The sequence below is a fragment of the Globicephala melas genome, chromosome 1 (genome assembly GCF_963455315.2).
Source record: "Globicephala melas chromosome 1, mGloMel1.2, whole genome shotgun sequence".
Lineage (NCBI taxonomy): Eukaryota > Metazoa > Chordata > Mammalia > Artiodactyla > Delphinidae > Globicephala > Globicephala melas.
In genome coordinates this window covers 186793082-186820674 of record NC_083314.1, presented here as the reverse complement: position 1 = coordinate 186820674, position 27593 = coordinate 186793082, and the positions used below count along the sequence as shown (strand labels likewise).

At 60.1% G+C, this 27593-nt stretch overlaps 1 protein-coding gene across 1 annotated transcript in view; it reads left to right on the top strand.

Moving 5' to 3' along the window:
• Window positions 1–708: 708 nt before the first annotated feature.
• Window positions 709–27593, top strand: part of SKI (SKI proto-oncogene) — a 54788-nt gene continuing 27903 nt past the window's right edge. The window contains exon 1 of the mRNA XM_030880994.2: window positions 709–1724. Coding sequence (XP_030736854.1) covers window positions 756–1724 — 969 coding nt within the window. The 5' untranslated portion in view covers window positions 709–755. The remainder of the gene's footprint in view (window positions 1725–27593) is intronic.

Here is a 27593-nt window from a genome sequence, read left to right as displayed (position 1 = left end):
TGTACGCCGAGCCCCGCGCCGCCGCCGCCGCCGCGGTCTGAGGCCGCCCCACAGGCGCTCCGCCGTCCCGGAAGCCGCGCGCGCGCGCGCGGGCGGGCGGGCAGGCCGCGGAGCCGGGCGCGGGCGGCGGGGTGGGCGCGGGCCGGGCCGGGAGGCCGGCGGCGGGCGCGACGCGGCCGGCCAGCGCCGCCGGGACGAGCCGGGCGGGCGCCGCGCGGTGGGAGGAGCGGGGCGGCGGCGGCGGCGCGCCGCGCGAGGACGGCCCGGCGGGCCCCGCGCCCGCGCCCCCGCTCCTCCCGGGCCCCTCGGCCTCGGTCGCCGCGGCGATTCGCGCCTCGCGGCGCCGGCACCTGCCCGCGCGCCCCCCGCGAGCCCCGGGCCCGCGAGCGTTGGCGTTGGCGTTGGCGGCGCGCGCTGGGGCATGCCCCGCGCCTAGGGCCCGGGGGGCGCGCGGGGGGCGCGCGGGGGGCCCGGGCGGCGGCGGCGGCGGCGGCGGGCGCGGCGCGGGGCGCGTGGATGTGGCGCCGGGCCCGGGCGGCGGCGGGCTCCAGCGGCGGGACCCCTTCGCCCCGCCCGCCTTCCCCTTCGCTCCGCCGGGCGAGGCCGAGGCCGCGGCCGTGATCGGCCGGGAGCCGGCGGCGGGGGGAGGCCGGGGCCGGGGCCGGGGGCGCCGCCGGGGCGCGCGGGGCAGCGGCGGGGGCCGCGGGGGCCCGGGCGCGCGGGAGCGGGAGCGGCCTGGGGAGCCGGAGCGCACCATGGAGGCGGCGGCGGGCGGCCGCGGCGGCTTCCAGCCGCACCCGGGGCTGCAGAAGACGCTGGAGCAGTTCCACCTGAGCTCCATGAGCTCGCTGGGCGGCCCGGCCGCCTTCTCGGCGCGCTGGGCGCAGGAGGCCTACAAGAAGGAGAGCTCCAAGGAGGCGGGCGCGGCTGCGGTGCCGGCGCCGGTGCCCGCGGCTGCCGAGCCGCCGCCGGTGCTGCACCTGCCCGCCATCCAGCCGCCGCCGCCCGTCCTGCCCGGGCCCTTCTTCATGCCGTCCGACCGCTCCACAGAGCGCTGCGAGACCGTGCTGGAGGGCGAGACCATCTCGTGCTTCGTGGTGGGCGGCGAGAAGCGCCTCTGTCTGCCGCAGATCCTCAACTCGGTGCTGCGCGACTTCTCGCTGCAGCAGATCAACTCGGTGTGCGACGAGCTGCACATCTACTGCTCGCGCTGCACGGCCGACCAGCTGGAGATCCTCAAAGTCATGGGCATCCTGCCCTTCTCGGCGCCCTCGTGCGGGCTCATCACCAAGACGGACGCTGAGCGCCTGTGCAACGCGCTGCTGTACGGCGGCGCCTACCCGCCGCCCTGCAAGAAGGAGCTGGCGGCCAGCCTGGCGCTGGGCCTGGAGCTCAGCGAGCGCAGCGTGCGCGTGTACCACGAGTGCTTCGGCAAGTGCAAGGGGCTGCTGGTGCCCGAGCTCTACAACAGCCCGAGCGCCGCCTGCATCCAGTGCCTCGACTGCCGCCTCATGTACCCACCGCACAAGTTCGTGGTGCACTCGCACAAGGCCCTGGAGAACCGGACCTGCCACTGGGGCTTCGACTCGGCTAACTGGCGGGCCTACATCCTGCTCAGCCAGGACTACACGGGCAAGGAGGAGCAGGCGCGCCTCGGCCGCTGTCTGGACGACGTCAAGGAGAAGTTCGACTACGGCAACAAGTACAAGCGGCGGGTGCCCCGGGTGAGTGTCCCGCGCCACGGCCGGGCCCGGGGAGTGAGTAGGAGGGCGGGCTGCGGAGAGGGTGGGGGTTCCTCCTGGGTCAGGGGCTCTGCCTCCCCTACACGTCTCAGGGTTTGGTTTGGTTTTAAGGAAATTTGGGGTGGCGCTGGCGTCCCCGTAGATGGCCATGTATCTGGGAGGAAGGTCCTCCCGTCCGACTCCTAGGACAAGCCGCTTGCCTGGGTGGGGGCCTCGAGGGCTGGCCAGGGTGGGTGAAGCCTTCCTGAGGCCCATAGCCGGTGCCCAGCTGGGCCGGCAGGGGCAGGCTTCAGACCTCGGACTCTTCTGCCCTGAGTCCCGGGAAGTTTGATACCGGCCGCGTCCAGGCTGGAGCCGGGAGCCCAGGCCTTCCTGGGGCCCAAGGAGGTGTCCAGGCCGAGTTGGCGGAAGGGACCCGCCCTGGCCCTAACGCTCCCGGGCTGGCACACGGAGGGGCGCCTGCCCCTGTGTCCTAGCAGACAACTTGGCCGGGCAGGGCCTGTTTGTGCCTTGAAGGTTTGGGAGACACACTAAACCGAAGCCAGGTGTTCGGGCCGTGGTGGCAGGGGGCCGAGACTCGGCGACTCCAGCTCTGTGTGTCTGCCCTGGCCTGCCAGGGAGTGAATCCCAGAGTCCCCCGTGCGGGGGCGAGGGCCCCTTGGCACTGGGCTCGGGGACTGGTCAGCGGGCACCCGGGGCCCCGAGTGTCAGGGTAGCCGCCGGCCTGCGATTTGTTTTGGATGTGCACGTTTCCTTCTCTCCTTCTCTCTGAAACGCTGAAGGGCGCCGCGGGGAAGGGCCGCTGGCCTAGTCCCTGTTGTTTGCCAGACGGAGGATCTGTGTGATCCAGCCTGGCAGCTCCCGGGCCACTCGACGCCGAAACCATTCAGTGGGGTCCACGCTAACTTTCTGTGACATCTCCCCCCTCTCCCCGAGTATTTGTAACTTTTCTTTTAAATATCCAGGCTTATTAAATTGCACACACAGAATGCTGCATTGGCTCAGCTATTCTTGGGAGGCCTAATTAATTCAGCTATTGCATCAAACTTTTTTTTTTCCAAATCTGTGAATAGATGCTCCCGCCCGGTTTTCTCTGGGCGCCCCTCCAGCGGAGTGTCAGAGTCTCAGGGAGCGGAGGAGGGGAGGGGAAGTGAGGGCCTGTCGCCTGCGCTCAGAGGGGCCACCGTGTGCGTTTGTGGATTTGTGGTGTTTCTGCCCTTGGCTAGGCTGGCGCCCAGGTGGCAGCTGTCTGCAGACTATGGGGCTGGGATTGGGCGGGAGGGACAGTCTGAGTGGGCAGCGCTGGTGGGGGAGTATGCTGTTGGGAACGGCCGGCTGGCCGGGCCCTTCGTTTTAGACTGGGAGCTGGCTCTGGGTGGCATGGTGGGCGCTCCCTGCACACTGGGGGCCTTTCTGTTTGGGGTGCCTGCCCCCTTGACAGCCATCGTGGCCCGAGGGAGCCCCGTGTGCAAGGTGGTGCTGGGTTCTGGCCGACAGGGGAAGCCCGTGGTGGGTCGCTTACCCCGGGGTGGAACGCAGAGGGGCTTGTCTCACAGGGTGTGTGTCTGTGTCTGTGTCCGAATCTGGGTCGTGTATGTTTGTGGCTGTCTTCCTGGGGTGGGCTCTTTGTTGCAGCTGCAGACCCGGGCCTCAGCCCTCTTGCAGCAGGCTCCGCTCTTCTGGACATGGGTGTCTGTAGGCTCAGCTTGTGGGCCCAGGGACTGCCAGGTGAGAAAGCAGGACCGTCCCCTGAGCCACAGTCCCAGAGAAGAGGTCAGAGGGGGCTTTCGTGCCTGGTGATTTCAACAGATGGTCAGCACCACCCTTTCTCCTTCTGTGCTCCCCCCAGCGCCGCTCAGAAAGCTCATTCACCCGTTAAAAAAATCTCCCCCGTGATGACGAAGATGTGGTCGCTGTAAGTGGTTGTTGGGGTCCCCAGGCCGAAGTGTCAGCGCGGCCTATCCTCGCAGTGGTGGTATGGGCCGGCGGTCTGGTGTCCCTCCTTCCGGGCCTCGGCCGTGTGGCTGGCTGGCCGCTCACACGCTCCTGTGCCTTCCTGCCACTCCTGTACCTCGGGGGGCACTCCTCCCGCCGGCCTCGCCGCCTATCCTGTTCCCGGGACTGTGGTCACTGCCTTCTCTCTGTGACCATGCGGTTGGGAATTCTGGGGTGCGTGGTTCTTTCCAGAAGTCGCCAGCACAGCCTGTCTACATGCCAGGGACACCCCACCCGTGAGAAGGGGGGGTCTGAGCCTCAGGATCAGGGGGACCCATGGCTGCCCAACCCTGCTTGTTCTGGAAGAAGCTGCCTGGGAAGACCCCCTCCCGGCGCCCTGCCCGCCTCTGTTCACCCCTCCCACTCCCTGCTCGACAAATTATTCACGGGTTGTGTTTTGATTTCTTCACTTTTCTCGTAGTTTAGTTTAATGTTTTTGGTCTCCCAAGGCTGAGGGCAGAGAGGAACAGAGTGTGCTGGCAGCACTCTTTGTGGGGGCCTTGGGTGCCGGGGCCATGAAGTGCGCCGAAGTGTGTTCCAGGTGCCGGGGGCCTAGGGGTCGCCCGGGTCCTCTGCCGTCAGCAGTGGGCGGGGGCCAGGGACTCTCGTGGGGTCCTGGTGCCCAGTGGCCTTCTCTTGCCCTGCCGTGCCTGCGGCCTGACTGCGGTGGGGCGGCGACCCCAGCGTGGGACCGAGTGGGGGGGCGGGGCTCCAGCCTGCGCTGGAAACCCTTGAAGGTGGCGCGTCCATGTGTGCCAGCCGGGGCCCTTCTCAGTGATGCCCCCCACGCCACGGGGGCCCCAAGGATGTGCTCTCGGCCGTCCCACGGCTGTTGGGGCTGCCGGGGCCCCGGCTGCTGTCCTTGGTGTCCCGCACTGGGCGGGTCTGAACGTGGAGCCCCACGGGGCTGCTCCCATGTCCTCGCCCTGTCCCTTGCTCCGTTCCTCACTAGCTGCCTGACCTTGAGCAAGTTTGCCTCAGTTTCCTCACTTGTGAAAGGGGGACTGTAGTAAGTAGGGGCCATTGGCAGTGTTTTTTGGGGGGTGTTTAAGTGATGAGGTCATAGGCGGGGCGAGGACGTGTCCTTTTGCTGCTGGGAACGTGTGGCGAGGAGATGGGGGCCTCAGAGCCTTCCCATGGCCCCCTCCCCTTTTCTTCTGCCCAGTCGGCTCTGTCCCTTATCTGATGGCGTTTGAACCAAACTGGACTGGTGTTTTAACGGTACGGCTGCTATCAGTCATGGCGGGACGTTGGTGCTGCCAGCCTGGCTGCTGCCTGGGACGCACCCCTCGTTCCGCGGGAGGGCTGCTCGCGGGCCGAGCAGGCGGCGGGGCGGGGGTGTGCTGTCTCCCCAGGGCTGGAGCCTGGCCGTTCCTTGTGTGGTTAAGAAACGGGCTCCTGGGAACTGCTGTGCCTTCGGAGGGTCCCGCTTCTCAGACCGGAGACCGGGGATGGTGTCGCTCGCTGGCCCCTGTCCTTCAGACGCTGAGTCCTCGCAGGAGTCTTCTTTGTAGAATTGCCTGCACACCAGGGGCTCGTGGGCCGATGGTCACCGTGGTGTGTGGTGTGAGCGTCCACGGTGCGGTCTGTCTGAATTCCTAGCGCTGGAACGGTTTCCCTGCGTCACCTGATGACGGCTCTCTAGTCAGAGAGCAGTGCTTCCTCAAAGTAGAGACCCGGCCGGGCTGTTGGCGTGGAGGAGCGTTGAGTCTCTTGGTGTCTGTTGCGGATCGGCTGTGGCTGTGGTGGAGGGAGATCTGGGCCTCTAAGCGGGCTGCGTGTTGTGCGTTCAAGCCGAAATGGCCACGGGAGGGCATGGAGTCAGGAGCGTGCGACAGGCTGGAAGGGACTCTGGCCAGCATGCCTTTCCCGGCACTCCCTCTCTCATGGGGGGGCTGTGCTCACCGGATGCCGTCAGGTTTGGCCCTAGATGTGAGGTTTGGCTGTCCTGTTTTTTCTCTAAGATATTTATTTCTCTACCTGTGTATCTATCTGTTTATCTATCTGTTTTTCTTGGCCGCGCCGGGTCTTAGTTGCGGCATGCGTGCGGGAGCTAGTTCCCCAACCAGGGATCGAACCTGGGCCGCCTGCATTGGGAGCGGGTATCTTAGCCCCTGGGCTGCCGGGGAAGTCCCTGGGCTGTCCCTTTGTCCACTTGTTTTGCTCGAGGTTTTCATGGGGCTCCATGGTGATTCCCTGGCCTTGGACGCTCAGCTGAGAAGGCGGGGTGCCATCGGGCGATGATGCGAGGCCAGGCTCCTGGACGGGCCCCGCCCCTTGTGCAGGAGGACAGGGTCTGCGGGTCCGTCTGGTCCTCAGCGCGAAGGCCCCAGAGTGAGGCCGGGGCCTTGTCAGAAGGGAAACAGCAGCTTGAGGAGCCTCTGGTTGCTGCCCTGAGCCCTGTGGTCAGCCGTGTGTGAGGGAGGGAAGGCGTGGGGGGCTGGCCCTCAGTCTCTGTGCAGTGAGCGGGCCACCTCTGCCCGTCTTCAGCCATCCTGCCGATGTCCAGGACGTCTCCTTGGAGCTGGGCGGGGCCCTCGTCTCTCTGGGGGCAGCAGGGTCCTTGAGTGGCCCTCGCCTCCGACCCTCCTGCCCCCCGGGACCCCTCAGTCGGCGCGGGGCTTCGAGAGTAGGGCCAGTGGCTCCCACGCTTCGTTGCAGCGCGTCTGGGTACCGTCTGTCTGAGATGCCAGGCGAGGCCCACGAGGAAGTCTGGGGAGGGTGACCGCCGGGCGCCGGGAGGGCCTGGGGGAGGCGGTGCTTCCGGGCCCTGCGCCCCGGCTGTCTGGCGGGAGGTGTCCGTGGCCGGCGGCCGGACTCTCTGTGGCCCGGAGACTGTTACACAAGCAGCAATAATGTGTCTCTTTCTAAGGATTGCGAAAGTTGGGGAGGATTTCTCCACTGGAAGAATTATGCAAGTTTCAACTGAAATGTTTTTTAGAAGTTTCTTTGTTTTGAGTTAAAATACAGAGGCTGAATTATTTCCTTAAGATCTGTGAGAGCTGCGGGAGAGGGAGAAGGCTCCATTCCTCCAAGGGCCCTTCCTTCCCTCCTGCCCACTGGTCATGGGGCGATGGGGCGAGTCCAGGGGGGCTGGGCCCTGAGATCGCGGGGCGGGGGCTCTGGGCCACACGCATCCGTGGGTTAATGAGGGCCGATCCGAGCCTCAGAGAAGGGACGGGAAGTCGTTTCCGGGAGTGTGGGGCCCACGCGGTGGGGTCTGAAGTTGGTTTTGGTCGGAGTTGGGTTAGCACTGCGAACGGTGTCCGTGTGTCCGTGTGAGTGGAGTGGGGCGGGCGGGGCCTTGGGCTGCATGTGTGTCCACGGTGTGACCTGTGCCAGCGTGGCCCGGGCCCCCATGCAGCCTCAGGGCAGGGGGGGAGCAGAGCACAGCTCTGATGCTGCCGTCTGTGAACGCAGGGCTGGCTTCCAGAAGCCCCTGCTTCAGTGCAGTGGGACGGCCGGGGGAGCACACAGGGCGCTGTCGGGTATTTGGCGTTTGCGTCTCCTCTGATTTTACATGTTTGATTTAGAAAGACTCAGAGAACACTGCGACTTCTTGATTTTGCAGCTACAGATAATTCAGGAAGTTGGCGTGGCTCTGTGGGCCGCGCAGCCCGCAGCGGTCAGGCCTGCCCCGCGGTCTGGGCTCTCCGGGGAGCCCTTGTTGCGGCCGGCTCTGGGGTTGTGTGTTTGTGGTTGTGTTGTCGGCTTCATGGGGGGGGGGTGTTGGTCTCGGCTGGGTCCCCAGTTCCGGGCCTGGAATAAATACTCGTTGAATGACTCATAGAGGCATGAAATCACTAATCGTCAAGGTTTACTGGCAGCTTGGCTGTGGATGGCTAGAAAAGGAGAGAGCGGGGAGCTTTCCCGGGAGTGGACAGAGCTGTCCTGTAGGTGTCGGGCGTCCTCGCCCTGCTTCACATTTGCTTGGGTCTGCATGGGGGGTTCGAGGGACGCCCTCCCTGGACAGGTCTCGTGTGGCGTCGGCCCCGACGTGTCTTCCGCTGGGATGCTGGTGGGCTACTTCGAAAGGAACATCTCTTGTTGAAAGTAGGCTCCCCGCGACGTGGCCAGCAGCGTGGAACTGGGTTGAATGTCAGGACTGTAGGTGGGGGCGATGGATGCATTTTGGGGTCAGCCACTGGATGTCAGGTGGTCCTGTGTGCCCGCGCTGGCCTCCCTCAGCCCCCGAGGAGCTGTTGGCCACGTCGTCACAGGAGCCAGGTGGTTGTGATTGGTGCCTGGGGACCTGCCCAAAACCTGGGCCTGGCGGCACGGTCTTCTCCGCACCCCACTCTTCCCAGCTGGGCAGGGGCGCCCCCGTGCCTCTCCTGCGCCACGTAGCGTGTTCCGGGAGGGCCGAGGGTCTGTCCCGCCTTGTGTGCAGGAAACCACCCCAGCATGGGAGCCCACCTCCACATCATGGGCCGTCCCAGCCACACCCACTGCCAACAGCCCTGGGGAGGCCGGCAGCCCACCTGGCTCTGAGGCTGGGGGTATCTGGACGGCCTGTGGGGCTGTGACTGGGCCTGTGAGTGGCCTGCTTTCTGGGTCCACGTCTGTTCTCTGACACCTCAGGGTTCTTTCATGTTGCCGTGGCCCTGGTTCGTGGCTCAGGCCCGGTGGGTGGGCGAGGCATCCACGTGGCAGCGGCAGTGACAGGCGAGCTGGCCAGTGGCCGCGTGTGCTGCCTTCACACCCGACCTCCTCGCTCTCCGGGGTCGCGGCCGTGCTCACGGTTCCTCTGGCCCGTCCTGGTGGACGCGTTCCTGTTTGCGCGGCGTTCTCCTCTTGGATCAACTCACTGCTGCCCTTCCACCCTTGGAACAAGAGGGGCGGGCCGTTGGCCCTGCAGAGCCCCTCTCACCCTGCGTGCGGCTGGGGTGCCTCACACGGGGACCCACGGGTCCAGCCGTGGACGGCAAGGTGCACAGTCTTCATGTGGACCCGCTGGGCGCGGGCCGGGCCCTGAAGACGGTGGGGCCTCGGCGCCCCGGTGCTTCGTGTTCCAGCCGCCGCGAGTGAGGCTGGGCTGGGAGGCGGGTGTGGGCGGGTGTGGTTGTCTGACTCCAAGACGTCGCCCCCTGTGGGGCGGGTGTGTCTCTGGAACCGTGGGCTGGTGCTCCGTGAGCCCCTGGCGGAGTTGGGGCAGATGGGGCGGGGGGCCGCTGTGCTGCCCCTGGAGGAGGGGCAGGTGCATGTGTCCCATGGGTAGTTCTGGAATCCCCTGGCCCCTCCCCACCGGAGGTCAAGGCAAGGTAGAGGTGCTGGGCTGCAAGGGGGAGCCTTGGGGGCGGGGGTCTCTGCTGGCCTTGACTTCCTTCTGCACCTGGGGTGGGGACCCCAGGCCTGGCGTGAAGCCTCGGGGGTCCCAGCCCTGCCCTCCCTGGTCTCGCCTGGGGCTGCTGGCTCCCCTCACCTGCCGCCTCCCGCTTCCTGGCGTTCGAACCACGTTGCCCAAACCGTTAAAAAAATTATACTCCCAAGTTGAATGATATGCAAATGTAGTCAATTAAGCGAGGGGATTTTAATTAGCAGTTTAAGTTCATGTGTGAAGTGCCTAGCCTTAATTACTTGACAGTTTTGTTGTAAATTTGCTGAGTTTTTTTTGCAGAACTATCAAAACTGTGATTTTTTTAACATCCTTGTATGTAGTAAGTGTCGCCTAGCTTGCCTGACCCTAGTGGGTCTTTTCTGCATTTATACAGCTCTTTAGGCTGTGAGACCAAGGTGGGCCCTGGGCTGGCCCCGCGTCACTCCAGGAGGTAAGCTGTGCTCCACGTGGCCTGAGCGGCCGTGCGGGGTCCTGGGCTCCCTGGTGGGGGACGCTCAGGACCCTCCTCCCAGCCGGGGTCCGGCCACCTGCAGTGGAGCTGGGGCTGGGCCATGTGCCGACGGGTGCGACTGCAGAGGACCGAGAACGCGGCCCCTGCCCTGCCCGGCGCTGGCACCCCTGCGGGCTGGGTCCCCGGCATCCCTGTCTGCCGTGAGGGCCCGGGGATTCCGAATCGCGCTCCTTCCCCACGGCAAGGAAGAAGGCCTCCACTCCTGCCGCCCCCCACCGAGCCGACAGTGCGGCCCGAGGCCGGCCCTGTGTCCAGTCTCGGCCACGGGGCGGGTGTCCTGCAGGGGAGGTTGGAGTCTCCTGTTTGGGGAGAACTTGCTTTCATTTTCCTGTTGCTGCTGTTGAGGTGGTCTTGAGTCACTTGGGGGGCTCTCCCTTGGTTTTTAGTGCCCCTCGGGATTTAACTACCTGAGCTGGAGGCCTCTCACGCATCACGTACGTAATTAGGCTTTTAAACGTTCTGTTAAACACTTACACTTGTGTTGCGATTTCTCTCATGCGTCCCCGTGCCAGAGGCCCTGGGGTCCCCGGGACTGAGGAGTGTGGCCGGGACTCCACAAGGCAGCCCTGCAGCGTGGCCCCGCGGCGGCTGTAAGCGAGCGGAGGGATGGGGGCGCAGGCCGTGCCTGGGGCTCGCGAGAGTCGCAGACGCTCCGGAGCCGCCTGGGCCTGTGCCTTTGCTGCTACGGGGTGAGTGGAACAGAATCCTGCCCAGCAGAGCCCACCGCCTGAAGGGACCAGCGCTTGTCTCTCAGTGCCATGGTGACATGTCTGTGACTTATAAACTGGGAGATTCAAGAGTGCCCCGAAGTCGGGAGGTCAGTTCACGCAGCCACACACCCGGTTCCACACGTGCCATCGTGTTACTCGTTTCTTTTCATCTAGCTCCTTCCTCCTTTTTGTTTTTGTTTTGTTTTTTTTTGGCGGTACGCCGGCCTCTCACTGTTGTGGCCTCTCCCGTTGCGGAGCACAGGCTCCGGACGCGCAGGCTCAGCGGCCATGGCTCATGGGCCCAGCCGCTCCGCGGCATGTGGGATCTTCCCGGACCGGGGCACGAACCCGCGTCCCCTGCATCGGCAGGCGGACTCTCAACCACTGCGCCACCAGGGAAGCCCTCCTTCCTCCTCTTTAAAAGCAGGCCCCAGGCATTATCTCACTTCATGTTTAAGTGTTTCAAGATCCGTCTAACAGATACAGAATTGGAGAAAATCACCACCACTCTGCCATTAGCGCGTCTGACAAAATCGTCGAGAATGTCTTAGTGCCAGCCGGTCCCCGGCCTGTGTTTGGATCCCCGCCGTCTCAGACACAGTCCCCTGCGGGGGCCTTGTAGGATCCGCGGCCGCCGTTGCGAGTGGGTGACAGCCCTCCCTTGGGCACACGCCCCTGTGTGCACGTATCTCTGTGCACGTCTGTGCGTGTTTACAGCCACGTAGCATTTTTGCGAGTAATCTGTGGTATTGAGGGTCCTGGCGTTTATTCTGCATCCGAGGGTTGGGCCACGTTTTTGTTATTACAAGTGAGGCTTCAGGGAGCATCTTACCACGGATCCCTCGCAGAAACCTCAGCACAGCCGCGCGTGGTAGCACGGAAAGTCATGCACACCTGCCAGCTGCTTCCTGCCCCCCCCCGGACACCATCCTGAACGTCCCCGTGTCTGGACCTGTGTCCAGCGAGGCTGCTGGCTCCCCCTGGGTCTTGTCGCGCCGTCTGCTGGCCTGGTTGCTGGGCGCACACCAGCCTGTCCCCACTCTTGTGTCGATGGACTTGGGAGTGCCTGCGAACAGGAGTGTGGAGCGTCCTTGGTGCAAGCGTGTGCACGTGTGTCTGGAGCACGGGCTGTGCTGGGTCAGAGGTCATGCTGAGCTGTTTTCTGAAATGGTTGTACTGGCTGACCGGCCCCTGCGGGGAGGGGAGGGGAGGGCCTGGGTCCTGAGGTGGCTCAGATCAGTGTCACCGCAAGTGCATCTCCTCAGACGCCTGGGACTTCCGGTGAGTTTCTCGTAGGAGATTTGGTGGCTCAGAGCGAGCTCCCTGGCCTGTTTCTTTCATTTAATTATTCACGCACACGATGTGTCTCTGTACTTCTCTGGCATCTTTGGTCGCTGGGGTGACTGTGTGCTTAAATCTGCGTGCACAGTCCTGGGCATCTCTCGGGAGGCTCTGAGCCCCGCAGGGTGTAGGCCCTTTTTAAGGGCTCTAGATTTTGTTACCAGAATTCTTTCTCTAAACGGTGTGCCAGTTACACGCCCACGTTCCTACCTTCTCACAACGTTAGGTTACCGTCATTCAGAATAGCTTTGTTAATGTGAGAGGTGAATAGCTCTCGATTCCTTTTTTGCTAATGGAGTCGGCCATTTTGTTATTTTTAGTATTTTTTTCTGTAATTCTTCTTATACGTGGTTTTTTGGTGTGTGGGGTGAAATATATGTACCATAAAATTTCCCATTTTTTTTTTTAAGTGCACAGCTCAGTGGCATTAAAGCACGTTTACACTGTTGTGCAAACATCACCACCATCATCTCCAGAACTTCCTCATCTTCCCAAACCGACACTCTGCCCCCATGAGACACTCACTGCCCACCCCTCCCCCAGCCCCCGGCCCCACCCTCCTACTTTCTGTCTCTGTGAGTGTGACTCCTCCAGGGACCTCACAGAAGCGGGATCACACAGAATTTGTCCTTTTATGTCTGGTTTATTTCACTCGACATCGTGTTCTCAGGGTCCATCCACGTTGAGCAGGTGTCAGAATCTCCTCCCTCTGTGAGGCAGAATAATACTCCGCTGGATGGACGGACCACATTTTGTTTATCTGTCATCAGACAATGGACACCTGGGTTGCTTCCACGTTTTAGCCACGCTGAATCGTGCTGTTGTGAGTGGGTTTAGCCTTCCTTCAGTTCTGTCGGGCACGTTCTCACGTGTGGAATGGCTGGTCACACGGCAATTCTGTGTCTGCTTTTTGAGGGCCCTCCATACTGCCTTCCACAGCAGTGGTGCACCTGCGTCCCGGGTTCCCCATATCCTCGCCGACACTGGTTTCTGTTTTTTGATGGCGGCCACGGGTGTGAGGTGGTGTCTCGCTGTGCTGTGACTCGCGCTCCCCGATGATCAGTGATGCTGAGCATCTTGTCGTGAGCCTGTTGGCCGTGCGTGTGTCTTCTTTGGAGAGAGGTCTGTTCGAGTCCTTTGCCCTTTTTGAACCGGGCTGTTTGTCTGGCCTTGTTCAGCTGCAGGAGCGCTCTGCCTTTTCTGGAGTCTGATGCTTTGTCGGCTGCTTCAGTCACCCCTCTGTTGTCACTGTGGCTGGACACCCATCTTTGTACAAGGAGACCCCACGTGCCTCAGAGACTCTGGTGCAGCCGGGCACAGTGGGAGGGGTAGTGACCTGCTGGAGGAGGGGCTGCCGGCAAGTCTCACGGTGGAGCGTGGCGGGCGGACCTGGATGCAGACGTCGTCCGTGATGGGGCGTCCGCGCTGTGCCCGGCTCGTGGGGGCTGGGAGGGAGCCTGCAGGGGCCGGGGGTGGCTCTGCCCACCACGCGCGGGCCGTCTTCTAGTCCTGGGGAGGCCTCTGCGAGGGCTGCTGCGCGTGTGCCCTGGTCGGGGCCAGGCTCTGGACAGATGGCCGGGCCTCGGCCCGGGGTGGGGAAGGGCAGGGCAGGAGCGTGTCAGGCTCCGAGGGGCGGCCCGGCGAGCCTGGCGTGAGGCTGTCTTCTCTCTGTGAAGTCTGCCTCCTGCCCCAGTTTCTGGAGAAGGTTCTGGTAAGAGGAAGTGATGGACTCTCTGAAACTGATGCTTCTCCCCACACAGAGAACCGCGTCTCCACCTTTTAAGCGTGTCACCAGATGTGGGTGGCGCGCTGGACCCAGAGCAGGCGGACACCCACCCCTGCCCTGGACAGCTTGGGGGCAGCTCGGGGCAGGAGTGCCCGCTGGCCGGACGCTGACTTTTCCCGGGAGACTGGGAGGAAGGTCAGAGCTGCTCCTGGGCAGCTGGGCGGCCGACGCCGAGCTCGGGGGCCAGCATGCGGACCTGCAGCCCCACCTGGCTCGGCTCCAGGACAGTTGGGAGGCCCAGGAGCCCGAGCCCAGGACCGCTGGCCCCTTGGTGTCCTCCCTCTACCTTCGGACACCGCTTTCCGTGTGGCTGGCGCTCGTGCCCCTCTCGTGGCCCTGGGCCCAGACCGGCCCCCAGCCGTGATTTCCACTAGTTTGGCATTGGTTTCAGGAGGCCACGGTAACAGGGGGCCCGGGAGACATGGGTCCTCCGGGTGGGCCACTCGCTGTTGTGCTCCGCCACCTTGTGGAGGTGTGGGTGGTGAGGGTGGGGGTGGGGGTGGCATCCCTTCCCTGGAGCCCCGAAGGGCCTTGAGGTCATGGGGTGGCTCCTGGGGCCTGGGTGGTGGCCTTGGCCGGGGCGGCCGTGCCCCGCTGCCTGCACCCCAGCCCCGGGGCTGCACTGCCTGAGCTGATGACCCGGACCATCCCCAGTGTTTGCTTTCCAGACACCCCCATCTTGGCCTCCTGCAGGGGGCGGGCGCAGGCTTGGACCTGGGGGGCCGAGGTCACCGTCTGCTCTTCCGTCCAGCTTTGTCTTAGCTGTTGACTGCGGATGAGAGACAGGGTAGTGGGGCTGTGCGGCCCGCCGTTGGCTCTCAAAAGGAGGGTCCTTGATTGTTGTTTTGCAGATACCGCCCGGTCTGCCCACTGGGTGGGGTGACGCCACTGGCTGGACTCAAAGGGAAGACCCGGTGGTGGGAGCCTGGGCGTGGCCTGCAGTGACCGCAGCGAGGCTGGCTCTTTGTGCTTGGGTTAAAGAAAAGAAGGACTTGGAAATCTCTCAGCGGGCTCTCCCTGGCCTCTCCGCTGCCCACAGCGAAGCAGAAGTCCCTGTCTTTGGATCTGATTTTAACCTTTCCCCCGCCCCCGTCTTCTCTGTGCAAGCAGTAGTAAGTGTAATTTTTTGGTATCTCTAGTCAAGTACAAGTTTCTTGAAACTTAGAGAGGCAGTTTAGCTTAGTGGTTAGGGGCATGGATTCTTAAAACCTGACTCCTGGGACTTCCCTGGCGGTCCAGTGGTCAGGACTCTGCACTCTCACTGCCAAGGGCCCGGGTATCATCCCTGGGCGGGGAACTAAGGTCCCACAAGCTGTGTGCTGCGGCGAAAAATTAAAAAAATAAAACATTGGCTCTTTACCAAAAACAAAACCAGAAACAACAAAGAACCGAGAACCGCATGCTTCCCGGGCCCAGGTCCTGGCCTGGCCAGTCCCTCCCTCGGATCTGAGGCCCCGTTACTTCCTCGGGCCTCGGTGTCCCCACCTGCGAAGTGGGGTGGTGGGGTGCCCACCCCTGCGTCGGCCACGATGAAGGCCCAGCACCGTGTGTGAGCTTCCGGCTGCCCCAACCCTTTTCTGTTTCCGAAGCCGGGGCATCTGACAGGAGGCAGCGGGCCCGACAAGCCGTCCCAGGAGCCCCGCTGGGGCCATGTGTGGGCATAGCGGGCTGGCACGGTGGCCTCCCTGCAGCTAGCCGGGCCAGTGGGGCGGGCGCCAGCAGGTGCTGTGGGCAGAGCACACGGTGAGCCAGGCGGCCACAGCTCTCTGTGCCGGCAGCGGGCTCATGGGTGGACCGGGGCCTGTGCAGTCTGTGGTCAGTGTGCCCCATGCTGGCCACCCCGATGGACTTGCAAGTTCTCAGCCCACTGCCAGGGGGTGGGGTCCGAGGTGGGGGGGGTAGTGGTGCGTTTGGCCTGGGCCCCTGCGTGTGGTCCTGTTGGGAGGCTGGGAGCCACCCGTGTCCTGGGGGCCCCTGGGCTGTGTGCAGGCCGGGCGTGTGTGGGCCAGCTCAGCCGCCCACCTCAGCCATGCCAGCAGGTGGTGCCCGGTGACGGGCTGCGGGAGTCCCTTCTCTGCCGAGTTCAACCTTCACGTGGCCCCATGGCGGGAGGGAAGACCTGCATTCTGTTTCAGAGCAAGGCTCATGGGATGGGATTTCAAGTGGGACAACTTTGGGTGATTCTTCGAGTGGTGATTTGGGTAAACAAGCCAGCAGCGGTCCTCTCCGGTGGAAGCAAGGGAGTGTGTACCCGCTTAGGGAGGTTCCTTCCCTGTCCTGCTGCTGTTGGGCTGGGGGCTTGGGAGGGAGGAGCCCGTGGGGCGGGGTCACGGGCCGACATCTCCTGTCGGCAGGAGCCAGGGGCTTGGGTCTCGGAGGGGCCGGGGGTGTGGGGTGTGGGCATCGCCATTCCCCTGCTCCTTGTTGGTCCAGGTCCTCATGTGCTGGATGCTGGATCATTGTACCAGAGAGTTGAACTGGAATTTGACATTTGTTTTTATAACCATGTTTGTTACTGTTCAGGAAATCTGGAATTTTGAGAGTTAGGTTTTTCATGCTGTTTGATTTCTGACGACTCCTTTGGGTCCGTCTTAGAAAAATCACTCAGCGCGGCCTAAATATCGCAGGCGGTCACTGCCCTGCGCGAGCTGGGCGTCCCCAGAGCGCCGGGCCCGTTCTTGGTGCGCGATCCCGTGTCCTCATTCAGTGGCGTGGCTGCTGCTGCCGTTGGTAAACCTGCTGCGTCTCCTTGGTTTGGGACTTTTTAAGAAATCTTCAAACCTGCAGTGAAGCTTTGAGAGCAGGTTCACCAAGGTTCACACCTGCTATGCTGGAGGGAGTGTCCGTCACTGTGGTCCTTGGGTGTGTGACCACCGGGGGGCCCAGCTGCTGCCCCGTCCTGAGCCTGTCATCTCTCTCGGCCCTTTCACAGTGGTTTGCTTCTGCCGGGGACCCGCCAGGATGCGCCCTGGGCCGTCTCTTCCGGGCCGTCTCCTGAGTTCCTCCCCACCTTTGGTCCTGCCTGACGCTGCATTTGGAGGGCGGGAGCCGTCCTGTGGATCTCCAGCCGGGGTGCCTTGGCGTGTCTCCTGGTCGGTGTCAGGTGGCGTTTGGGGCGGGATCGTGAAGCTGCAGGAGGCTCAGAGTCTGCCTCCCCTTGGGGACGGCAGCTTTTGATCACTGTCGTGAGTGGGGTCTGCCTTTTCCCTCCATGGTTAATAAGTAATCTGTGGGCAGACTTTAGACCCTGCCAGCATCCTGTCCCCGTGAACTTTCTCCTGGTGGGTTCATTGTCCCTCTGCGATGCTGCCTGACCCGCGACAGTGGCCGGTCTGCTTCTCACGGAGCTCTGCCCTCCCTCCCCCTCCTGCTGCTTGGTGTCACCAAATTCAGCCCATTTCAGTGTCCCAATCGTTCTGCCATTATCTGATGCCTAAACTGTCCCTCTTTTGGCCACCTACTGGGACTCGGTCCCTCCTGATGGCTTTTCTCCCACCCCCCACCGCCATGCCCCACACCTCATGGCAGCGTGTGGCCCATCCTCTCCTGACGGCTCCCTTACAGGGAGCCGGGTCACCAGGTGGTTTAGTCTGAGATGCGGCCCCTTGATGTGGACGCGCCTGCCCCCAAGCCAGAGCCCGGGGGGGTGGGTACCAGTCTCGGTAGGGGTTGCCTCACGTCGGGCAGCGGTAAGGTGACTGCTAACGGCAGATGATCTTTCTGCACGTGAACGTAGGGCCGTCTTCCATTTCTCATTGTTAGGGGTCATGGATGGAACCCAGCCGCTTCCTCCCCAGTGGCTCGTGTCTCGGGGGCCTCCCATGGGGCTGCGTCTGTTGACATTTCACTGTCCCTGAGCCCACAGGCCGTCTCTGTGCCTGTGTCCACTCCACCCTGGGCTGTGCCCAGGTGCGCCGTGCGCTGGGCTCGCTCACACTCTTCCCTGCCCAGAACGTCCTCTCGTTCCTGCGCCTGGATCTGTGTCCTTCTCTGGGCGAGTGGGGTCAGGAGGGCAGGGAGCCTGGTGCGCAGCGCGGCCTCCAGGTGCCTGTCACTTCGGTCTGAGGTGGAATGGAGAGAATTGAAAAACGTCCCTTTTTTTCCCCATTTGGAAAGCAAACCTTTATCCTACCTCAAATCTCTGAAAGCCCTGTAAGATTAAAAAAAAAGGGGGTTGACTCATTTTAGCTACCCTAAGAAGGATGAGAGTGTTTTGAGAGCAGTAGTGGCTGATCGAGGATGAGCTCGCGCCCGTGGCGTGGCCCGATGTTCTGAAGCTCTTCTGGGCTGTGTAGGGGCGGCCAGGCTCCAGACAGGTGCCCCGTGGCTGTGCGGCTGGGGAGGCCCCCAGGTTCCAGGCCCTGTGCTGGGGATACAGCCTCCCAGGGAGCAGTTTGCAGGGTCCCTTAGGGCTACAGTGCTTTGTACCTGCCGAGGGCCTCCGTCCGTGTGAGCTCCTGACCACAGAGAGTTGCCAGAATGTTAATCCAAGGGCAGGCACGTCAGTGCTTTGTGCCCAAAAAGAAGACGGAGCTTAAAGACACGCCTGGCCCCTGGCCACGGGCACCTTGCCCCCGGCTTTCCGGCGTGGTCCGCGTGCCTCCAGAGAGGATGAGGCCCGTGTTCCCACAGCCCCTCCGAGCTCGGGACGGGGTCCTTGGTTGAGGCCAGTGTCGGGCCGATGCCCAGCTCTTCCAGAAGAGCCTTCCAGTGGGTCCAGCCTATCAGCAGAAGGTTGTAAGTACTGAGCCTCACAGGAGAACAAGGAGGGCCTGACTGGAATGGATGTTCAGGGTCCGACTTGGTGCAAGTTGCTTTGGCTGTGCCGTGGGGCACCGTGCACCGTGGCGCACAGCCTCGCCCGTCCCGACCTGCAGCGCGTGGGTATGGGCCGAGCCCTGCCACCCTTTCCGGCCCCCGCAGTCAGCCAGCGTGGGCGTGCCGGGGCCGGGGCCCTCGCGTTCCCCCGTGAGGCCCCCGAGTCAGTGTGTGTGCTTGCTCTTGACGTATCCTTTGTGTATCCCTGGGGCCGGGCCTCCGGTGAGGGGAGAAGGACCCATCGCGGCTCTGTCCTCAGACGGCGATTTGAGGAGACAGCCTGTGAACCTCAATTCCCTCAAGCCCTCCTGCATTCACATCTTGTCCCGCCAGGGGCCTCGCTTTTATCCCTGGGGACGCGTTCCCACACGTGTGCGTTTCTCAGTAAACGAGCCACACGCTCCAAGCCCGACGGTGAGGCAGAGGCGGAGGCAGAAATGGGCCGCGTGAGAGCAGGAGCAGGTGGCCCTGCTGTGCGTCCCGCTGGCCGCCGGGCCCAGGGGGATGGCGTGTGCCTGAGCAGCGTGGTGCCGTTGGCCGGGCCGCACCAGTGCTTTCTGCTGCTCAAGGCCCTGGTGTCGTTAGTTGAGGCCCCTTCCGCGCCCCGCCTGGGTGTCGGATTCTGTGTGGCGCACAGAGAACCAAGGTGCCCTCATTTGGATGCTGGAGGGCATGTGGCCCCGGGGAGCCCAGCCAGAGTGGGAAGGAGCGCCACAGCTGCCAGGCGGCGTGAGGGGTGTGAGGGGCGGGGGCGACCCGTCGGCAAAGGCCTTGGCCGGGCTTAGCGCTGGTGGCGCCTGTCCATCGTGGGCAGAGGTGGACCCTGCGGGCGGAGCGCTCGCTGCCGGGGCGGGAGGTGCTCCGTTCTCCTGGAAGCCTCACGCCCGCCCTGCTGATCCACGTCAGGGCTTGCTGTGGCGGGGGGGGAACCGTCCGGGCCCCGTGCATGCCCCGCCGCGACTGCCTGGCCGCGCAGCTTACCCTTGCCACAGGAGGTGACTGCGCTCGCTGGTCCCCCCGCTCTGCAGTCAGGGAAGGGCCGCAGGTGCCACAAGTGGAGGCAGCCAGTCCTCTGTGGGCCGCGGTCCTGTAGTGTGTGTGCGCTGCCGGGCCTGGCGCTGTCCTGAGCTGTGCTGCGTTGTTTCAGGTGCCCCAGGTGCATTGCTAGGTGGTCTCTAGGTGGGTCCAGGGGGACCTCTCTCGAAAGTTCTTCCGAGACTTTCTGATCCACGTGGGAGCTTCTTGTTCATCTTGAGCTGTTGATTCTGAAGTGTCGGGAAGGTCCGCCGTATAGCCTGGGCCATCGACCAGCGTGATGCACCTGCTCGGAGTGCTGGCCGGCGGGCCTGTGTCCCTCCCCCTGGCCCCTTGCCGGCCCCTCTGCCCTTAGACGAGGCAGCATCAGGCTGTGGGCCCAGCGATGGATGGAGCTGTCTCCAGGATTGGTGCTGACGGAAGGAGCTAGCTGGCCCAGGCCCTCCAGCCCATCCTGGAGCACACAGGGGGCTGGGAAGCCCCACCCGCCGGGGGTCCTTCTCCTTGCTCCCTGTCCCTTGAGTAGCCCTGAAGCGGTGCTGCCTCCCCCAGGAGCCGCCACGTGGAAAGCTCGGGGTCTTTGTCTGCCTGTTGTCCATTTTGATTTCCTTGGTGCTCAGCGTAGACGTGCTGACGCGCACCCTCTGGCTGCCGGACAGTCCTGTGTGCACTTCTGGTTGTCACTGCCGCCCTGGGTGGGGCAGCTGAGTCGGGATCTTCTGTTTGCTTCCGACGTCCTCAAGGTCCAGGCCGGCTGACGCTGGCTGTGGCTCGGCCTTCGCAGGCAGGATCGGGATGTCGTGGGTGGACACGGCCGTGGGGGCTCTTTTTCCTCCAGATGCCCGTTCCCGCTGCGGGGCACAGGTGACCTTTAGCCACATGCTGCCCAGCAAGGCCCACTTTGTAATGTGGTGGAAGATGCGGGCTTGTGCCCCTGCTCCCCAGGTACGCGGACGTCACTTCTCCGTCTTTTTGGGGTTTGAGGGTTTGATGTTAGTTCTTATCACGATGTGGGCATCCTCTTACCTTTACTGTCACTTGGGGTCATGGCTAAAGAGCCGAAGGCACAAACCCAGTGACCCTGTCCTATACTCTCCACTTGGCTTTGGGCAGGGGCTTCCTTTGGTTCGCGGCTTATCCTCTGTTGACCCGTGTTTCTCAGTCACCTGTGCCTGCCACCCGTCCAGGCCTGCCCATGCCGTTGCATCTCAGGTCTGGATAAATCCACCCTTCGTGCTGACTGTTGTGACTGTGGGACGTGTTTACCCTGAGCCAGCGGATGTGTTCGGACCTCATTTTCTGTCTGCTCTGGGTTCTGCATCCTGACCTCACTTCCTGTCTGCTCTGGGTCCCGCGTCCTGATCTCACTTCCTGTCTGCTCTGGGTCCCGCGTCCTGATCTCACTTCCTGTCTGCTCTGGGTCCCGCGTCCTGATCTCACTTCCTGTTTGCTCTGGGTCCCGCGTCCTGATCTCACTTCCTGTCTGCTCTGGGTCCTGCGTCCTGATCTCACTTCCTGTCTGCTCTGGGTCCCGCGTCCTGATCTCACTTCCTGTCTGTTCTGCGTCCTGCATCCTGACCTCACTTCCTGTCTGCTCTGGGTTCTGCATCCTGACCTCACTTCCTGTCTGCTCTGGGTCCTGAGTCCTGACTTCACTTCCTGTCTGCTCTGGGTCCCGCGTCCTGATCTCACGTCCTGTCTGCTCTGCGTCCTGCATCCTGATCTCACGTCCTGTTCTGCGTCCTGACCTCACTTCCTGTCTGCTCTGGGTTCTGCATCCTGACCTCACTTCCTGTCTGCTCTGGGTCCTGAGTCCTGATCTCACTTCCTGTCTGCTCTACGTCCTGCGTCGTGATCTCACGTCCTGTCTGTTCTGCGTCCTGCATCCTGACCTCACTTCCTGTCTGCTCTGGGTCCTGCGTCCTGATCTCACTTCCTGTCTGCTCTGGGTCCTGAGTCCTGATCTCACGTCCTGTCTGTTCTGTGTCCTGCGTCCTGATCTCACTTCCTGTCTGCTCTGGGTCCTGCGTCCTGATCTCACTTCCTGTCTGCTCTCGGTCTTGTATCCTGACCTCACTTCCTGTCTGCAGTAGCTCCTGCGTCCTGACCTCACTTCCTGTCCGTTCTGTGTCCTGGGCTTGGTCATTGTTTCCTGCTCCCCTGTGAGGTGCTGTCCCCCTCCTTGAGACTGAGGTGCCGGACCTGGCGTGTGCCCTACCTCTTCCCTCTGAGCCCGGCATCAGGCAGGTGACTGTGGCAGGCCTGGCGCGGGCTGTCTGCCCGGTTGCAGGTTCCTAGTGGCGAGTCCCGGCTGTTGGTCCGTTGCTCTCCTGTCCTCTGGAGCACCTTCCGGCTGGACGTCGGCCTCTCTCCGTGTCATTTCTGGGGATTTCTTCCACTTTCTCATCTAATACTTTTTTTTTTGCCTGTCGACTTTTGGGTTTTGTGATTTTAATTTTTAATATGTCTTTTTCTGTTCTTCGTTTCTTTTGTGAAAGCGCTCACCTGTTCTCGTTTCATGGATGCAGTATCTTGTCTGTTATCCCCAGGAATGTTAACGGCGGTTTCCTTCGAAACCCTTTGGTTTTGGGGCCTCGGCTTTCCCCACGCTGGTGGTTCTTCGTCGTCTGCTCACGTCGTGGGGAAGCATGATGGGCGGCGGTGGGGTGGCATGGCTGGGCACTCAGGGTCCGCCAAACTGTCCCGCGGACACACTTGCAGATGAGCCCCTGATGTTGCTCCCGAGAAACGTCCTCTCTGCCCGCCGTGGTCGCTGGCGTCTTCGCACCCCGCGCTTGTCCACGTGGCCCGTGGCCCTTGGCCGCCGCTGCCGGCCCAGCCTCCTCCCGGCCGCGCAGGTGCTCCTTCGCTGGAGGGTGGGGGCTTTGGCGGGTTTTGAGAGGAGGGCGGAGTTGAAGCGTCTTTGTTCTTCCATCTTGAAACTGGTTTTCTTTCGTTCCGCATTTTAATTATTCCATCTTCTTGATGAGTTTCACTGAATTTGCAAAAGGTTTTGGCATTTTAAGCATTCGGGAAGGAAGAGCATAAAGAGCTGCTTTAAAAAGGACGATGCGGTACTGCCAGTGATCTGTGACTTAACCAGAGCAACCCTCGGATAACCAGGGTTTGTTTTCTCGCAGTGTTTTGTTTCTTGCTAGTGTGTGTGTGCATGTGTGTGCACACGTGTCTACACAGGGTTCACCGCCCTTGAAGGTCTTGCATTCAGCGTCTCCAGCTGAGTGTGGTCTTGACTGATGTTTGGAGGAATGACTCAGACCCCTCGTTCTGAGGTTTAATCATCCCCGAGTGTCGAGTGGAGGCAGTCAAGGGAGAATGTGAACCAAGACAATTTTGGAATTGCCTTTTAAAAGTGGGTTGAAAACTCCTTGTCAAGAAGTGAAAAGAACCAGCAGGAGCTGTTCAGTAATAGAGGTTTGTCAGGACACGTCTCGCTTTCCTTTCTCCTTTTTTGAGATCTTCTCCTGTGGCGAAGTCAGCAGACACGTTTCATCACCGGCCGCCCAAGGCCCAGGGCCTCCTGCGGGGTGTGGGCTGCAGCTTTCTGTTAGTGCTCACTCTTGCCTCTGGTTCAGTCCATCGTTCTTGCCGGTTTTCCAGACCAGTGGTTCTAGAGCTTGGGCTTCAGAATTCTTCAGTGACTAGCTTGTGAGTCCCACCCCCGGAGTTTCAGATTCCTAGATCTGAGGTGGGCCCTGAGAATTTGCATTTCTTACAAGTTCCCAGGTGACGCTGCCCCTGGGCCCCCCGGGAGAAGCCCTGGGCTGAGGCCAGAGCCCACTCGTCTATGTAAATAAAGCTGTATCTGCTCACGGCCTTGCCCGTGGCATCCACTTGGCCTGTGGCTGCTTTTGTGGGAGCCTGGAGCAGCTGGAGTGAGAACGCAGGCCCCAAAAAGCCAAAAAAAACCCAAAAATACGGTTTGTCCTTTATAGGAAGTGCTTGCAGGTTCCTGATCTGGACAAAGAAATGACTTGAATGCATGGCCACGGCAGTTCTGCGAGTCTTTTGGGGATGGAAAAGGACGTGCTTGGGATCGACCGCAGACGAAATGGTGGCCTCTGCTGCGCAGTTACACTTGTCGTTGACCTCTGGGGATTGTCTCAAGCCGTGGAACAAATGAGTCCTGGAATATAAAAGCTCCAGTTGGGATAATTGCTGTACAGTTTTTTAAAGGCAGCTTTTTAAAGGTATAATTAACACAATAAGCTCTGCATATTTAAAACGTGCAGCTTGATAACGTTGACAAATGTGTACACACGGGAAACCATTGCTCCAGTCAAGGTGAAGAAACCGTCCCTTACCGCGAAGTGTCCCGTGCCCCTTGGCGGTCCCTCCGGCCTGTCCCCCCATCCGCACCCCGGGCAGCACCGAGCAGCTTCCTTCACTCTAGATGGATTTGCCTCTTTTTCGGTCTGGTTTCTTCCACTCAGCATAATTGTCTCGCGATTCTTCTGTGTGGTCGTGTCGGTAGTTGGGTTTTTTGTTTGTTTTTGCTCCATTGTACGGATTTGCCGCAGTTTGTTTCTTCCCTCACCTGCGGACGCTCGGGATCCTTTCCAGTTCCTGGCCGTTACTTATAAAGCTGCCGGGAACGTTCCTTTACAAGTTGTGCCGGGACGTTCACGTCTCCTTTGTGTAGACACCTAGGTGTGAATGGCTGGGTCGTGTATTTGTGTGCAGGTTTGCCCTTCTAGAAACGCCGAGCTGGTCCAGAGCACCCACACCACTCCCCATCCCCGCCAGCATCCCTGCCAGCATCCCCGCCAGCATCCCCGCCAGCATTCCCGCCAGCATCCCCGCCAGCACTTGCTGTGGTTGCTCTCGTTTCAGCCCTTCTAACAGGTGTGGAGGGGTATCTCATAGTGGTTTTAATTTGCGTTTCCCTAATGACGTTGGGCATCTTTTTGTGGGCTTATTTGCCGTCTGTGTGTCTTCTATGGTGAAGTGTCTGTTCAAGATTTGTTGGTTATTTCAGTGGAGTTGTTGTCTTATTGGTGAATTTTGAGAGTTCTTTATGTATTCCGAGTGCAAGTCCCTTTTCACGTTTATGCTTTGCAAAGCTTTCTCCCTGTCTGTGGCTTTCTTTTTTCTTCATAGTGTGGCTTTCTTTTTTCTTCCTTTTTTTCTTCTCAAGAGTAGAATTTTAACATTTTGATCAACTCCAGTGTACCAGTTGATTCTTTTGGACGGGGCTTTTGATGTTTTAGCTGAGAAATCTTCCCTGCAATCAGGGGTATTGCACATATCCTGGTGCATTGTTTCCATTTCCATTCACTTTAAAACTTTAATTACCATTTGATTTTCTCTTTGATGCACGGTTTATTTAGAAGTGAATTAGTTTCCAAACATTTGGGAATTCTCCAGAGGTCTTTCTGTTACTGATTGCGCATCGAATCCCACCTGGTAAGAGCACCCACCTGTGTGACGTGGCTCCTTTTGAAGGTACCGAGGCTGGTTCCAGCCCAGAGTACGGTCCATCTCGGTAAACCCTCTGTGCACGTTGGGGGAGCTGAGCTGGGGGCTGCTCCGAACCCTCAGGTCCAGTGTTGGCAGCCTTGTTCACAGCTGCCGTCCTGGCTGGTCCTCTGTGTCCTGCTCTCTGTCATTGCGAGAAGCGGACTGGGATTTTCTATCGTGACTGTAGATCCGTCTCTGCAGTCAGGTCGGGTTTGGGCTTCACGTATGTTGTAGCTTTGTTATTAGGGGCATCCGTGTTTATGATTTTTTTTAAAGATCACTTGACCCTTTTTATCAGTTATGAAATTTCCCTCGTCCCTGGTGAATACTCTTTGCCCTGAAACATACTTTGCCTGATGTTAATGTAGTCGTTTCAGCTTTTGTTTACTTTTTTTACTCCTGTGAATTTGCGTCTCCCTTCCCACGCCTTTGCTTTAACCTATCTTTACGTTTGAAATGTGTTTCTAGTAGGCTGCATATGGTTTTCTTATCCAGTCTTACAATCTCTGCCTTTTAGTTGAGGGTGTTCAACCCACTAAGGTTTACTTTCATTATTGACAGGATCAGGTTTGAGTCTTTCATCTTGTTCGTTTTCTGTTTTTCCATCTATGTGTTTCATTTTTTGTGGGTTTCTGCATTCCTTTGGTTTAATCAAATACTGTTTATGATTCCATAGTATTTCCTTGTTGCCTCCTTTGCTGTGCTCATTTTGGGATTTTAAGGATCTGCCCGGGGCTTCAGCCTTTATCCTCGTCACCTTGGACCTGTCACCGTTCAGCGGCACCCAGCACAGCACCTGCAGCGCGAGAACTTCACTGCAGCCTGCCCATCGTTCCGCTCCTGGCTTTTTGTTTCACGCACTGCACTTTTACACGTGTCATAATCCCTGCAGTACGTCATTACAGCTTATGATTAAACCATTTCTTTTTGTAATAAATCCCTTTCTTTTATTTCTTTTCGGCTGCGTTGGGTCTTCGCTGCTGCGCGGGCTTTCACTAGTTGAGGTGAGCGGGGGCTACTCTTCGTTACAGTGTGCGGGCTTCTCATGGCAGTGGTTTCCCGTAGTTGTGGCTCACGGGCTCAGTAGTGGTGGCTCGCGGGCTCTAGAGCCCAGGCTCAGTAGCTGTGGCACACGGGCTTAGTTGCTCCGCGGCATGTGGGATCTTCCTGGACCAGGGCCCGAACCTGTGTCCCCTGCATTGGCAGGCAGTTTCTTAACTACTGTGTCACCAGGGAAGCCCCTAAACAATTGCTTTTTAAAGGCGCTTAAATAAAAAGAGAGAAATTGATGCATTTACTTATGTAGTAATCGTTTCTAGCACTGCTTATTCTTTTGTAAAGCTACAGGTTTCCATCTGGTGTTGTTTTTCTTCTGCCTGAAGCATGTCCTTTAATATTCCTTATTAGTATCGGTCCACTGGTGGTGAGTTTTTTGGTGTCAAAGCGTATTTACTTCCCCTTTGTTTTTGAAAGGTATTTGCAGTGGGTATAGAATTCCAGGTTGATAGTTTTTTTTTTCCTTTCAGTACTTTAAAGATGCTGATCTGATGTGGTCCTTTGTTCCTCTTTCTGGGATGTCTTTATGATTTTCATTTTATCACTGGTTTTGAGCATCTTGATTTTGACGTACTTTGCTGTAGCTTCCTTTATGTTTTTTAAAAAAATTTTTTTAAATTAACTAATTAATTTATTTGGTTGCACCAGGTCTTAGTTGCGGCAGGCAGGCACCTTAGTTGTGGCAGGCGGTCTCCTTAGTTGCAGCTCATGGGCTCCTTAGTTGCGGCTCACCAGCTCCTTAGTTATGGCACGTGGGCTCATTAGTTGTGGCAGGCGAACTCTTAGTTGCAGCATGCATGTGGGATCTAGTTCCCTGACCAGGGATCAAACCCAGACCCCCTGCATTGGGAGTGTGGAGTCTTATCCATTGCGCCACCAGGGAAGTCCCTGTAGCTTTCTTTATTTTTATTTTTAAAAATTGATTTATTTTTATTTTATTTATTTATTTTAGGCCGCGTTGGGTCTTCGTTGCTGCATGCGGGCTTTCTCTAGTTGGGGCGAGCGGGGGCTACTCTTCGTTGTGGCGCGCGGGCTTCTCATTGCGGTGGTTTCTCTTGCTGCAGAGCACGGGCTCTAGGCACGTGAGATTCAGTAGTTGTGGCACGCGGTCTCAGTAGTTGTGGCTCGCGGGCTCTGGAGCGCAGGCTCAGTAGCTGTGGCGCACGGATTTAGTTGCTCTGCGGCATGTGGGATCTTCCCGGACCAGGGCCCGAACCCGTGTCCCCTGCATTGGCAGGCGGACTCTTAACCGCTGCGCCACCAGGGAAGCCCTGTGGCTTTCTTTAGATTGCGTGTGTTTGGGGTTTATTGAGCTTTTGGAGTTCACAGTGTTTTTCAAGTTTGGAGAGTTTTTGGCTGGTGTTCTGAAGGCTTTTCCTGCTCCCCGTGCCTCGTGCGGGAGCTCCAGTTACCTGTTGATTCACCGTTTGAAGTTGCCCCCCCCCAGATGCTCTTCCCCTTCTCTTGGGTTCTTTCTCTCTGTTCCATTGTGATCAGTCTGTCACAAGCATCTGCGCTGCACATACGCTCTGCCAGCCCATCCAGCATCGTCTTCCTCTTGCGGACGTGTGACTTCACAGACCTTCCGTGTCTCTGTTTAACTTCTTGAGCACGTAGAGTCTGGCCTTAGTAATGGTTTTAACGTTCTACGTGAATTCCAGGTTTTGGTCCGTTTCAGTGGGTTTGTGACTGCATTGTGGTTCGTGTTCTCCTGCTTCCTGGGCTGTACACGTTTTGATGCTGAATGTTCTGAATTCCTGTAAATCTTCTCAACCTTTGTCCT